Source organism: Tiliqua scincoides, chromosome 9, assembly GCF_035046505.1.
Source record: "Tiliqua scincoides isolate rTilSci1 chromosome 9, rTilSci1.hap2, whole genome shotgun sequence".
NCBI lineage: Eukaryota > Metazoa > Chordata > Lepidosauria > Squamata > Scincidae > Tiliqua > Tiliqua scincoides.
This window is the reverse complement of record NC_089829.1, coordinates 645,498-658,004: the sequence shown is the minus strand read 5'-3', so window position 1 is coordinate 658,004 and position 12,507 is coordinate 645,498. Positions and strand designations below refer to the sequence as shown.

At 52.7% G+C, this 12,507-nt stretch overlaps 1 protein-coding gene across 1 annotated transcript in view; it reads right to left on the bottom strand.

Moving 5' to 3' along the window:
• Nucleotides 1-12,507, bottom strand: part of UBR4 (ubiquitin protein ligase E3 component n-recognin 4) — a 91,420-nt gene that overhangs the window by 32,809 nt on the left and 46,104 nt on the right. The window contains exons 50-63 of the mRNA XM_066637807.1: nucleotides 9,749-9,812; nucleotides 9,156-9,290; nucleotides 8,550-8,724; nucleotides 7,903-8,043; nucleotides 7,401-7,522; nucleotides 6,269-6,380; nucleotides 5,266-5,396; nucleotides 4,812-4,989; nucleotides 4,493-4,597; nucleotides 3,089-3,226; nucleotides 2,559-2,733; nucleotides 2,120-2,216; nucleotides 910-1,017; nucleotides 461-577 (exon numbers count right to left, since the gene is read on the bottom strand). Coding sequence (XP_066493904.1) covers nucleotides 461-577; nucleotides 910-1,017; nucleotides 2,120-2,216; nucleotides 2,559-2,733; nucleotides 3,089-3,226; nucleotides 4,493-4,597; nucleotides 4,812-4,989; nucleotides 5,266-5,396; nucleotides 6,269-6,380; nucleotides 7,401-7,522; nucleotides 7,903-8,043; nucleotides 8,550-8,724; nucleotides 9,156-9,290; nucleotides 9,749-9,812 — 1,798 coding nt within the window. The remainder of the gene's footprint in view (nucleotides 1-460; nucleotides 578-909; nucleotides 1,018-2,119; nucleotides 2,217-2,558; nucleotides 2,734-3,088; nucleotides 3,227-4,492; nucleotides 4,598-4,811; nucleotides 4,990-5,265; nucleotides 5,397-6,268; nucleotides 6,381-7,400; nucleotides 7,523-7,902; nucleotides 8,044-8,549; nucleotides 8,725-9,155; nucleotides 9,291-9,748; nucleotides 9,813-12,507) is intronic.

Genomic DNA, 12,507 nt, shown 5'->3' with positions numbered 1-12,507 from the left:
ATAGCCAACTAGTTTTATTATTTTATTGCTCATATGTTTCCTAGATGTTTATGCCTCTAGCATTTGCTGCCTTATGTAACCTTATGTACGTAATAAACTAAAATCTCTTTTACTAAGTTGTTTCAATGTCTGTTGGGGACAAAGGTTCAGAATCCTGCCTTAGCCATTCAGCAAGCTACCAAGTGCTCATTGAGGTCTAGTAACTTGAGGACTGAAGCTTTAATTGGAGAAAGCGCTCAGTGCCTGCAAGGGATACAATTAAGGCTAGAAGGTCTCAGTGTCCCTGGACTCTGGCACGTACAGGGTGGTGGCAGTACTACTGGACAGGGGGGCCTTGAGGGCTTTAGGGTTCGAGAACCAAGAACTCTGAGCACCCCAAACCACCCTAAGTTTGCGACACAGAGGGATGGGAAAAAGTCTTTTCTCATGGTGGCAACACAAAACGCCAACAGTTTCCTACCTCACAAATGGAAGTTTTGGACCCCGACTTGGTCCTGGACATAAAGACGCTCAGCAGCCGCATGATCACCAAGTGGACCTCATTGAGGGAGGAGCGCTCATTCTTCTTGGACACATCCTGGAACAAGCGGGAAAAGAAAGGAATGGTCTTCCCTCCAAGGCACACAGAGACAACCAGACTGGCACAGTCCAAAACTTGAGAACTGAGAGGGTGAAATAAACCAGTGGCCAGAAACTTCCCACAGTGAAGAATCTGGAATCTCAGCGCCAAGCATTACGGTTTTTTCTTGAGTGCAGAATACTGGTGGCCCTGAGAAGCAGTTCCATTAATCCCCAAGAACATCTGCTCAAACTCTTCTAAGGAAGAAGGGGCCGCTTCCCCGTCTCTGAATCACTCCACCAATTTGAGTCATATGGGGCAGGGACACTGAGCAAGCCCCAAAAAAGTACCTTCTTATCCATGCACAGTTCAGCAATGAGCTGGGCCAGGAGGTTGTCAAGGGCACCCTTGTCCTTCTCATCATCGCCATCAAGGTCTGTCGTAAGCATCAGGATCACCTAAGAGCAGGGAATGTTGTGAGACATGAAGTCAAGTGTGAGCGGAAAGGGGATAGGGCCTTGTGGGTCTAAGGCCAGCCGGTCTTCCCCAACCAGCCTCAGCAGCTCACGACTGAGCCTCCATGTTGCACGACGGCCAGCCATTAGGCACTCAGGCACTGGATCTAGGACTTGAAAAAACAGCTTGCAGGACAGCAACAAGCCATAGGCTTCACATATAGGCCTTCATATTAGCCTTCACATATAGGCTAATGGGTTCTGAGTGTCTGTGACAGATCAGGAGAGGGATCTTGGGTTGTTGTACAGCTCAATGAAAGTATCAACCCAATGTGCGGCGCAGTGAAGAAGGCCAATTCTATGCTTGAGCTCATTAGGAAAAGTATTGAGAACAAAATGGCTAATATTATAACGCCGCTGTACAAATCGATGGTAAGGCCACACCCGGAGTATTGTGTCCAGTTCTGGTCGCCACATCTCAAGAAGGACATAGTGGAAATGGAAAAGGTGCAAAAGAGAGCGACTAAAGTAACTACTAGGCTGAGGCACATTCCTTATGAGGAAAGGCTACAGTGTATGGGCCTCTTCAGCCTAGAAAAGAGGAGCCTGAGTGGTGATATGATTGAGACATAAAAAATCATGCAGGGGGTGGACAGAGTGGATAGAGAGATGCTCTTTACACTGTCACATAACACCAGAACCAGGGGACATCCACTAAAGGTGAGTGCTGGGAGAGTTAGGACAGACAGAAGAAAATATTTCTTTATTCAGCGTGTGATTGGTCTGTGGAATTCCTTGCCACAGGATGTGGTGATGGCATCTGGCCTGGATGCCTTTAAGAGGGGATTGGACCAATTTATGGAGGAAAAATCCATTACAGGTTACAAGCCATGATGTGTATGTGCAACCTCCTGATTCTAGAAACTGGCTGCGTCAGAATACCAGATGCAGGGAGGGCACCAGGATGCAGGTGTCTTGTTGTCTTGTGTGCTCCCTGAGGCATTTGGTGGGCCGCTGTGAGATACGGGAAGCTGGTCTAGATGGGCCTATGGCCTGATCCAGCGGGGCTCTTCTTATGTTCTTAGGGGACTGTTGCTTGCCTTACCTGCATGTAGGGGATGGCACGGACCCCGCCAACATTGCGCAGCTGGGGCAGGGTCTGCAGCAGCCTCTCCAGTAGCATCAAACGGACCATGTGCAGCCTGAGGGGTGAAAGAGGCGACGGTCAAGAGATAAGCCAAGGCTTTAAGATCTCAGGATGCCCAGAGAAGGGTCCAACAAAGTTGCCGGAACGACAGGGTCAGCCTCACACTGTCAAGAAATGGCAGCGCTGCAAGACAAGCGGTGCCTCTCATCCCCATTCCACCCCGAGCGGCAGGGACAAGCCACAGGCCAGAGAGAGATCTACAGGCCTGCCGTACTCCAGCCAAACTGGCGGAAGCACAGGGAACGATGGCCTGGGAAGAGCCTGCCCAGGATCACGGCCCTGAGGATCCCTGCCAGCCCCTAGAGCCTGGGCCTTGCAGCCAGAAAGGAAGCCTTGCCTGTTGCTGGCGTGAACATCTCCCTCTGCCTCGCCTTCCCCTTCGCCTTCCGAGCCCTCGCCCTCCTGCTGCCCTGTGGTGGTGCTGATGGCGCCTGTGCTGGAACTGACGCTCCCTGGTCCAGCAGGGTGGCCCTCAGCTGTCGTGTCACCATATGCACTGCTGCGGCCGGACACTGGAAAACAAAGTGATGGGAATGGAGGGACTGCACAGGTTGCAACCAAAGTTCACATGCGTACAGCAGTGGGGAGGAAGAGCTTCACGCAAGAATCCTTTGGATTATTTTGGATCCCCTGGTAGCCCTGCTGGTTCCCCTCTGAAAAGCCACCTAAGCTAGTGGCCATCAGGCATCACCTGCTCCCACTAGGCCCACAGAAAGGCAAGCTGAGGGAGGGACCACAGCTCAGTGGAAGAGCACCTGCTCGTGTACGGAAGGCCAGCATGGGTCTTTGGTCTGATTCAGCAGGGCTCCTCTGACATTCCTTCTACCGCGGGGGAAATGGTTCTAGAGTAATTAACTCAGCTGTTACCACTGTGCTCGCCTGCCACAGAATCCACTGCACTGCCACCACTCTCAGAACCCACGCTGCCACCATGGTCGGCTGGGGAGGTTCGCAGGGTGGAGCCATCTGTCGCCGCTGTGCTGCCTTCGTCATCAGAAGCTGGAGCTAAGAGAGTAAGGAGAGCTGTTACAAGTAAAAACACAGTCTTCAAACAACTCAAACGTGGGCCCAGCAGAGAAGGACTTTTAGATGCTCTCTAAAATGCCGCACAGTACTTCCAAACCTGCACAAACCATTCAGTTGGTTTAACAGATATACTAAAAACAGGACCCCAATTCGCTAGCCAAAAGGTTTTTAAAAATGTATATATCTGCACTAAAACTGCAGATGGGAAGCATCGCCCCAGAAGGAACACTCCCCCCCAGGAGAGCAAGCAAAGAGGGAAGGGTACAAGGCAATGCACCCCCACAATGTTTTCTTCCCTTTGGAGTTAGTTTTCTTACACATGTAGTCCTATGCATGCTTACCTGGAAGTAAGTCCCAGTATGTTCAGTGGGGCCTACTCCAAGGGAACTGTGCCTAGGACTGCAGCTTCAGACTACTCCACCCTCGCAGGCTGCACTCAACACCTGAAGCTCATCCCCACATGATTCTACACGAGTAAGTTATGCAAAAACTGCAGCCGGATCTCTCTCACACACACTTGTGCAAGTAGCAGAATTTCTCTGCCAGTAGAGTTGGACACAGCTTGGTCACAGAAGCTACATATCGCAGCAGAAGGGGGAAGAGGACAGAAAGCACTAGACTCTTCCCCATCCTACCAAGGAACAACCCGAAGCAGAGAAACTAAGCTGAAGGTCACCAACAGAATGCAGGGTTTTCCTGAACCCACATTTTCCAAGTGCAGCATGTCTTAAAGACCATCTCCTGCACCTGTGCTTCACCGCAGTCTCTCATATCAAATAAACACACCTTCCTTCTCCCCACCCCACTGATTTCACAAGCTTAGAAACTGTGCTGCAATACGTAGTTTTTATCACTAGGTGCTCTGTGGCACAGAGAGCTCAGCAGCACCACCTGGTGACTAACAAACATCCCTTAAAAACAGTCCTTCCTTCGCAGCGGGAGGGAGGGAAAGACACACTACCCTCCCAGCATGAAAACATGAAGGTATTGGATATGCGCAGAGGTCCCATGGTCTCAAGTTCAGCACTGCACCGCCCCCACACAGTGAAAGCTGGAGAGAACGCGGAAGGTGCTAGGCTCATCCCTGCCAGGCCCATGAAGGGATCAAGTGGCAAAGATGAGAAGGGTGCCTGGGACCTTGGGAGCACTGCTGTCAGTCAAGACAGCAAGACATCCTGGGGACGACCAGGCTCAGCACAAGGGCCGCTTCCCCGCGAGTTCAACGGCCTAGCTGTGAACAGTTACCTGATGCAGTAGTGTCCGAAAGAGTCCCAGCGTCAAGAGATGACGAGCTGGGGGCTTGGCCAGACAGTCCCAGGCTCTGCAGGCCGAGCGCACTGCTGCTGCTCCCTGCAAAACGGGGGGGGGGGGAGGGTCACAAGCACTGCAGATTAACCAACACCACCACCATTAGCCCTGCAAAGCAGTAGCGTCTCATTACTGCGGAGTCCGAGCACAACTTGCCCGTGGCCTCCGAGGAAAGCAGAGGTGGGATTCGAAGAGGGGAGTGCCCAGACAGTCGCGCCCTACCAGCTGCCACCCCCTCTCCACGGGTGCTTCGCACCTTGCTGATCTTGCTGCAGGCTCAGTGCAATTGCCAGCTCCACCATGGTTTCATCATCTGCATCTGGAGGAATGTCCAGCATTGGGGGGAACCCCTCGGCCCCGGCCAGCAGAGCCTCCAAAGGGGAGGGGTTGCCGTTGTTCACATTCTCAGCCGTCTCCAGCACCATTGACTCAGACTAGGGGGAAGGACAAAACCAGGGCTTGCGCTTTCTGCCAGAACATCACAGACCCACTCTGCACCATCAACCAGAACGTTTGGCTCAGCCAGTGTTTCTCTGTGGGTCACATGACATCCTGGGGGACCACACCATACTTCTAGGGGGCCATGTGGAAAAAAACGGAACACTGAGGGGTCGCAGGAAGTTTCCAAACCACCCAAACTACTAGGAGGGCCGCAGAGGTGAATGAGGCTCAGAGTGGGGGCAGGAGCCAACCTGGCCACAAGGACTCACCACCATCTCAAAGTCCCCGTGATCCACCTCACTCTGCTCTTGGCTTTCCTGCCGGATGTGCTCGCCATTGGGGATCCCCGTGCTCTGCAGCTTGTCCTCGGCATCGTCGTCATCATAATCGTCTTTATCTCCTGGGTGACAAAAGTACTTTTTACACAGGCGCACACATGTGCAAACGCAGACACAGGAGCCACAAGGATCTCTGAGGAATGCTGCAACTGGCACAAGATCAGCATGTGGCGTATCAGGCTTTGACTGCACAAAGTGCTTCACGTGCACTATCATGTTGTGATCCTAAGGCCCACCCTGTAAAGCAAGGATTATTCTCCTCGTATTGCGATGAGCAAGACTGAGGACAAGAGAGCGGCTGGCTCAAGGCCGCTTGGCGAGTTCAGGGCAGAGGACGTTCCAATTTCCACTTCTGTCTCTTAGCCGCTATACTAACATAGCACAGATAGAGCCCCACTGCTCACAAGGGTCCACGTCCCTACTTGGTTACTAATCCCCTGGGTGGCACAATTGCCTGCACTGGAACATATTGTGGCAGATCAAATGCAGGAAACGGGCAGGAATTATGATCCTTGTAGCCAAAGGATCAAGTCCCAGAGCCTCAAAGGGAGACTGGGCTGGTCTTGTGGTCTCTCTGCCAATGCCAGAATTCCCAGACATTTCAGAGGAGTAGGTGCTTCAAGCAGCCAGCTGACGTGAGATTTTCTCTTGACTTCACTCATGGCACAAACCCTGGAGCCCAGTGGTATTCAAACTGGGGCGTTGCGACACCCCAGCCTGAGGGTCCTGGTCCCTTTCCCCTTAAGAAGCGGGGGCAGCCAGGAGGCAGGGAGGAGGCAGCAGCACAATCCCCAGGATCTTGCCCTTGCCCAAGCCCCCTGCAGTCCCCCGGGGGTGCAGGGAGCCCTGCACGACCTTCGGCAGGCGGGTCAGGGAAGGCGAGTTTGAAAACCGCAGCTGTAGCCAAATGCTAAACTTGGGGGGGCCTCTTTACCCATCGGGGTGTTGCTCCGAGGAGATGATGGGAGCGTCACATGCCTCCGCTTGTTCCGTGGTCTCAGCACGCGGATTAAAGCTTGCTTGCAGGAAAAGCTCACAGCAGGATCCTGGAAGGAAAGCAGAGCCAGTCACACCAGTGTCTGAAGATGATTGGCTCACCACACCCCGAGCTTCCATTCTTCTGTCCGACTGCAAAGCAAGAGACACTGGCAAGGCCCTCCCATCCTATACACACTAAGGGCACAATCCAGAGTTGCCCTTGGACCAGTGCAAGTCCCTTGCGCCAGCCCAGGAGGGTTGCAAATGTGCCATAAAGCACATTTCCTCCTTCTATAGAGTCGGCTGGGCCGGCACAGGGACACACACCAGCCCAAAGAGGCTGAATCCAGCCTCTGCGCTGACTCGGGGATGGAGCCTTGTGTCAGCTGCTTGGAGCCCCACAGCAGGGTGGCAGGCGGGAAGAGGGTACATCATGGGGTACAAGCCATGATGAGTATGCGCAACCTCCTGATTTTAGGAATGGGTTAAGTCAGAATGCCAGATGTAGGGGAGGGCACCAGGATGAGGTCTCTTGTTATCTGGTGTGCTCCCTGGGGCATTTGGTGGGCCGCTGTGAGATACAGGAAGCTGGACTAGATGGGCCTATGGCCTGATCCAGTGGGGCTGTTCTTATGAGGGCAGTCCCGGGTGCAGGCTGGGAACAGGAGGTGGGGCTGGGACCCAAGCAGTTCGGAATGGCTTCAAGTCGCTCTGCTCTTCCTGAACTTAAGCCACCTCCAGAGGTGGCGCAAGTTTGAGGAGACCCATTGGGGCTGCAGTGGCTTACCTGGGGGTAAGAGTTTCCCCTTGCCTCCAGTTGAGCCCCTATCTGGTGTTGGATACAGTGCAGGCCTCCTGACCTGCCTGTTCCAGTGCAAGATAGGATTGTGCTGCATGGCAGAGAGAGAAGGTCAAGAGCAGTTGCTGACAGAGCTCTGCCCACTAGGGAGCTGCAGCCTGCCTCTCTGGGATCATAGGGCAGCGACTGACCCAGAGCCAACTTTTATTGTCCTTCCCCAGCAAGGAGGTCTTGTGAATAAGCCTGGCTCACACCTTATGCCACCTGTGCCGACCGCTTCCAAACCTACCGGGCAGAGCAACATCTGCATGTAAATTTTAGCGGCTGTGTTGATGCAGTCCAGCTCACAGGTGCAATAGCCATGGATAATATCCACCAAAGCATTGACAGTTGCTTCTACATGGGTCAGGCCTGAAACAGAAGAGAGGAAGAGAAGACAACCTGAAGCCTCAGAGGACAAACAGGATGAAGACTTCACATGTGATGAATCCCCCAGCTGGCTAGAAGAGGCACCCACAAGTCGAAACACTTCAGGTACATCAGCCCAAGACACTGAGCGTTCTGCCTACTTCCACCTTCAAAGAGACCCACAAACATTTGGTGGGCTAAGGCCCAAATCCAGCAAGAGAGGAGGAGAGGAGGCTGGGAACAGCCGTCGATGGTGCTGTGTGACGGTCCTGTCAGCCCAATAGCCTCCCTGAGCTCCTCCCACAGTAACCCAGAAGGAAAGCCTGGGAATTAGTGGATATTTGCAAATGGGGATGGGGGGGTGGAGATCCACCACACGTTACCTGGTAAGCAAGCAGGAGCCAAGAAGGCATTTTTGGGCTTGGATGCATGCAGCTTCCAGAAGTGATTGACCAGCTGAGTAATAAAACTGCACCCTTCTCCTTCCGTGCTCTTCTGGGCATCTTGCCCTTCACTGAGGCCTTCTGAAAGATTGATCCAAAACAACAATTTAAGGCGTGCCTCTCCCCTCAGCCCTTGCGCTTCGCTCCATCAGACATCCCACTCTGTGTCCTTCCACAATCACAGCTGGGAGGTGCAGCAAGTGGAAGCCGAAGGCAAGGCCGTCTCGGTGGTGGGATCTGATCTGTGGAATTCACTGCCCCAGGAAATCTGACCCATCCCTCCTCCTCCTCCTGCCTTCTGGCATCAGGCAAAAAAAAAAAACAACAACTGTACTTTTTAGACGTGCTTTGGCAATACAGCTACATTTGTGTTTTGGGGAACCTACCGTTTGATTTTTAATTGTGTTAGAATGTTCTTGGCCATTATTTGACTCTGACTTGTAAGTCAAGCTATGCATAACCAACAAAAAGGTGCTGCAGCTCCCCTGCCAACACTGTGACCACTAGGGCAAAAGCCCCATCCCATGGAGCACATAAACATGCACACAAGAAGCAGAGAAGGGGGGATGATGGGGAACTTGGCCCACCTGCTTCCAGCTGTGGCAGTTTCGACTCTGTGAAATGGACCAGGTTGTTGGGCCTCATGATGGCGATGGAGCGGGCAGTGATGACAAGCCGCTGAAAGACTTCCGGGTCAAGGTCCTTCCCCTCTTTGCTTGAGGTGGTCAAGTACTGGATGGCTTTGCTCAGCAAGGCCTGATCCTGAAAGTCAGAAAGGATTGCAGAGAAGCAAGCCTTTCCCCCCAATTTTCACCCCACAAGTGCAGTAGTTCTCAGACTACGCTCCAGGAGACTCCGGGGTCCTTCAGAAACGGAGCTGGAGCTCCTTGAGACAGGCAACTGGCCATGGCAGCAAGTTGCATGGCCACTTGCTCACAACTCATCATCCCTGCAGGGGAGGCAGGTTTTTGGGCACGTGACCCCTTCTCAGTCACAGCTGGGAGTGGGGAGGCCTTAGGGATCTAGCTAGCACCACATATGAACCAGGACTGCAGCCCCAGAAACGTGACTCGCAATGTATTCAGAGTCATAAGAGGGAGGAGATTTGTGAGGACAGGACATGTGACAGGAACCAAACTGCAGTCAACTACGGGCCTGTCTTGGAGACATGCAACTCCACGTCAGCTTTTTACCTTGTGGTTGTGGTAGGCAGAGCGGCTGGTGTGGAGACTTGCCAGTAAGCTCTTGGTCTGCTGCTGGACACTGGCGGGGGCTGGTGTGGAGAGGAGCATGGTCGCCAGCTCCTGAGTGGCCGCTTTGCTCTTCTCCTGCCATAGTCACAAAGGGGGCACAAACTGAGCTGTCGGCACCCTGAATAGCCATCCCATCCCCCAACAAGTCACAAAGGCTGGTAACAGGCAGGACTCCCACACAACAAGCTCAAAGTTCAGAGAAGCCTCATTTTCAAGGTCAGTCAAGAACTGTTTGGCTTCACACTAGACCAGAGCAGAAGTACTAGTCCCACAAACAAAGTCTCCCCTGCTGGTGGCAAGCAGAAGTGCCAGCATTCAAAGCTGGCTCCTTCACTACTCTGCTGTGATCGATGATGCTTAAAGCAGAAAACTAAGCGAATACCAACAGGGCTATCTCCCTGGGGATCAGGACCTTCCAAGGCTGCAGTAGTGGCATATCCCCCTTTGCTGCTGTGGTAGCAGCACAACCCCTCATGCCTCCAAACCCCCAGCAACCTCCTGATGTCCCCCAAACCTCAAGGAAAGTTACTTGCCTTCTCATTGACTGGTCCGATGGCAAAGCAGCTTTCCAGCGCTTCTAAAGAACTCACCACTAGCCTGGAGGGAAAAGCAGAGAGGAGAAAGCCGGTTTTCAGCAGAGGCAAATGCCTCCTCCTTAAGACTCTGCTTCCTGGCAGTTCTGGGTGGCTCAGCAAGAGAAAGTGACAGCAAACAGATGCCAAATCCCCCCCCCCGCCCACAAGAAAGTAATTTTTAAAAAATGTATCAAAGCGGGATAAAAACTGCCACAGGCACCATGCATATCTTGGGCATTGTGCTGCTGAAGCCCAAAGAGTTAAACCTGGCTCAGGCTACAGACAAACTTAGGGCTGTTTGAGTAAATCCACAGCTGAAAGGCAAGGAGTGGGGGTAGAGGGGGAAGAACGCAGCCTTTTCTCTCCCCAAAGAGGATAAAAATGATGCCTTACTCCGCCCGCAGCAGGGATAACTTGGATTGTCTTGAAAGGGCCGATTCACCACGCCCTCCCCCACCCTTCCCTCCCAGAGATGTGTTTACGGTGGAGAGATCAAGGGGCTACATGCAAGCCTTAAGACGCTTCTCAGATGGTCCCCCAGGAAGGGAGGTGCTGAGGCATGTGTGTCATTTCCTAAAGAGGTGCTTTTGCCCCCAAAGCACCCCCGTCGTACAAAACATTGCTTTAGCAAACCTACACAGCAGCAAGTGGGTAATGGCACTCTCAGTGGAGGTGATATGCACCCCTCGCCAAGGGGTCCCGGCTGCACATGACTGGTCACCTGTGGTGAGGATGATTCTCCTCCAGACGACCCTTTTCGTGAACTAAGTACCGCCTCAATTTGAGCCATCAAGTGTGACACAAAGGAAGAATTCTGATCGACTCCAGATAAAAAAAGGAAACCACTGAACTGTTAATAAATGGGGCAGAATCAGGCAGCCCCTGCCCCCCTCCCCATTTTAACCACATGATACTCCTGTGAGGAATGTGGAGCAGTCCAGGATCACTCTGCGAGATACTCATCCTCCCAGGTGCATAGCCCCAGACTAGCCTCAACGTCTCCTGAGGAGGACTGCCATCCACACAGGCTGACGCCAAGAGTCACAGATACACACTGCAATCTGCATACTGAGTGTCCAGACAAAATGGCCAATGATCTCGGGATCTGGGAACCCCCAAAGGGACCCCCCTATTCACAGACCCCCTCCACTCGGCATTCACGCTGGGCTGACAGTTGCACACATCACCCCCTCCCCTTCTGACATCAGCCAAGCATTTGTATGGTATGACAGCAAAGGCTTGGACACCATCACTTGCAAGGCTGCCTGTGGCAAAGTAACTCTCTCCAGGCAACCTTTGCAAAAAAGACAATCAACTTGACAAGTTTTAAACACATCACATCTACTTCTGCACTGGACTGAGGTGGCCAACATTTTTTTAAAAAATGCATCAGTTCGTGTTTTCATTCCTAGCCCAAGGACTGGACTGGGAAAGGCCTGTTGCTCGACAGCAAATGGTCTCCATGTACAAGATTCCCAATGCCCAGAAGGAGGATGGGAGAGCAAGGAAGACAGGTGTTGTGTGGCAAGTCTGGCAAAGACTACCAGGGCTGCCCCATAAATGAGCTGACTGGGGGGGATGGGGTCACTGCAGGTGAGCAGACTGTTGAGGGTGCTGCCTTTGCTCACCCACTCGCCACAACTTCTCCCTCTCCCTGGGTTGGAAAGGGGGGGCGGAGGAAGCGTGATTCAGACGAGAATGTGTGGGGGAGGCTGCAGCATGCCCAACAGTTCAGTCCACCACTCTCCTCTCCTGCAGGCTTTGTGCCCCCCTCTTCCTTTTCCAATTCAGGGAGTGGAAGGAGTAGAGGGTGCTACCTTCACCAGTTAAGGTGGGGAGCACTCAGCATGCTGCCTCTGGTACAGGAGGTCCTGGGCTGGCCCCAAAGACATCCCCTGGGAAAGCTGCCATCGAAGACAGAGGCCAGGCTTATGCAGAAGTTGCCAAGAAAGCCAGTGCATAGCTCTGTTTATTTGGTGGGGGCCAACAGCCAGTGGTTAAGTGCCTGCTTGGCATACAGAAGGTCCCAGGCTGCAACTCCAGTTCAAAGAACAGCACCAGGAAGGGGGTTGAACTAGATGACTCCAAGCTCCACTCCAACTCTGATTCTACACACCCTGAATAGCACAGCTCTGCCTGAGATCTGCTGAGACCCTAGAGATCTGCTGTCAGCCAGAACAGACCATCCTGTGTGAGATGAACCCATCTCTTGGGGCAAGGCCAAGAGAACAGCAGCCGGAAACCACTCCAACCATAATGGCTACAATTAATCAGTTAACAGCCCAAGGCGTTGAGCTACTTCATGGCAGAAGCAAGACAACAATCAGAGGTTTCCAAGGTCCTTCAATGTTAAGCTTGTTTAGCTTAGCAAAAGATAGACACCAAGCAAGTCCCAAAAATCACTCCCGCCCAACCAACAGCAAGAGGAGCAAAGAGGAACGAGGGGGAAAGCAGAGCAGGGGAAATAAAAGCAGCAAGGTTCTCAGCCAGATCTCTTTCATTACCGCCGATTTATCTGCCATGCAAGCAGCCCCCATGTAAAACAGGGTGGATCTTGGTAATATATATAGTTACACACACGCACACACCAAAACAAAAAGAAGCCAAGAAGCCATGTGTGGTTATCTCTGACAAACAACCATTCGTGCAGAGAAAGAGACAAGTATACTAACCGGTCCAGCGTGGTTAAGGACTCAGTTTCAGGACTTTGGGGGAGC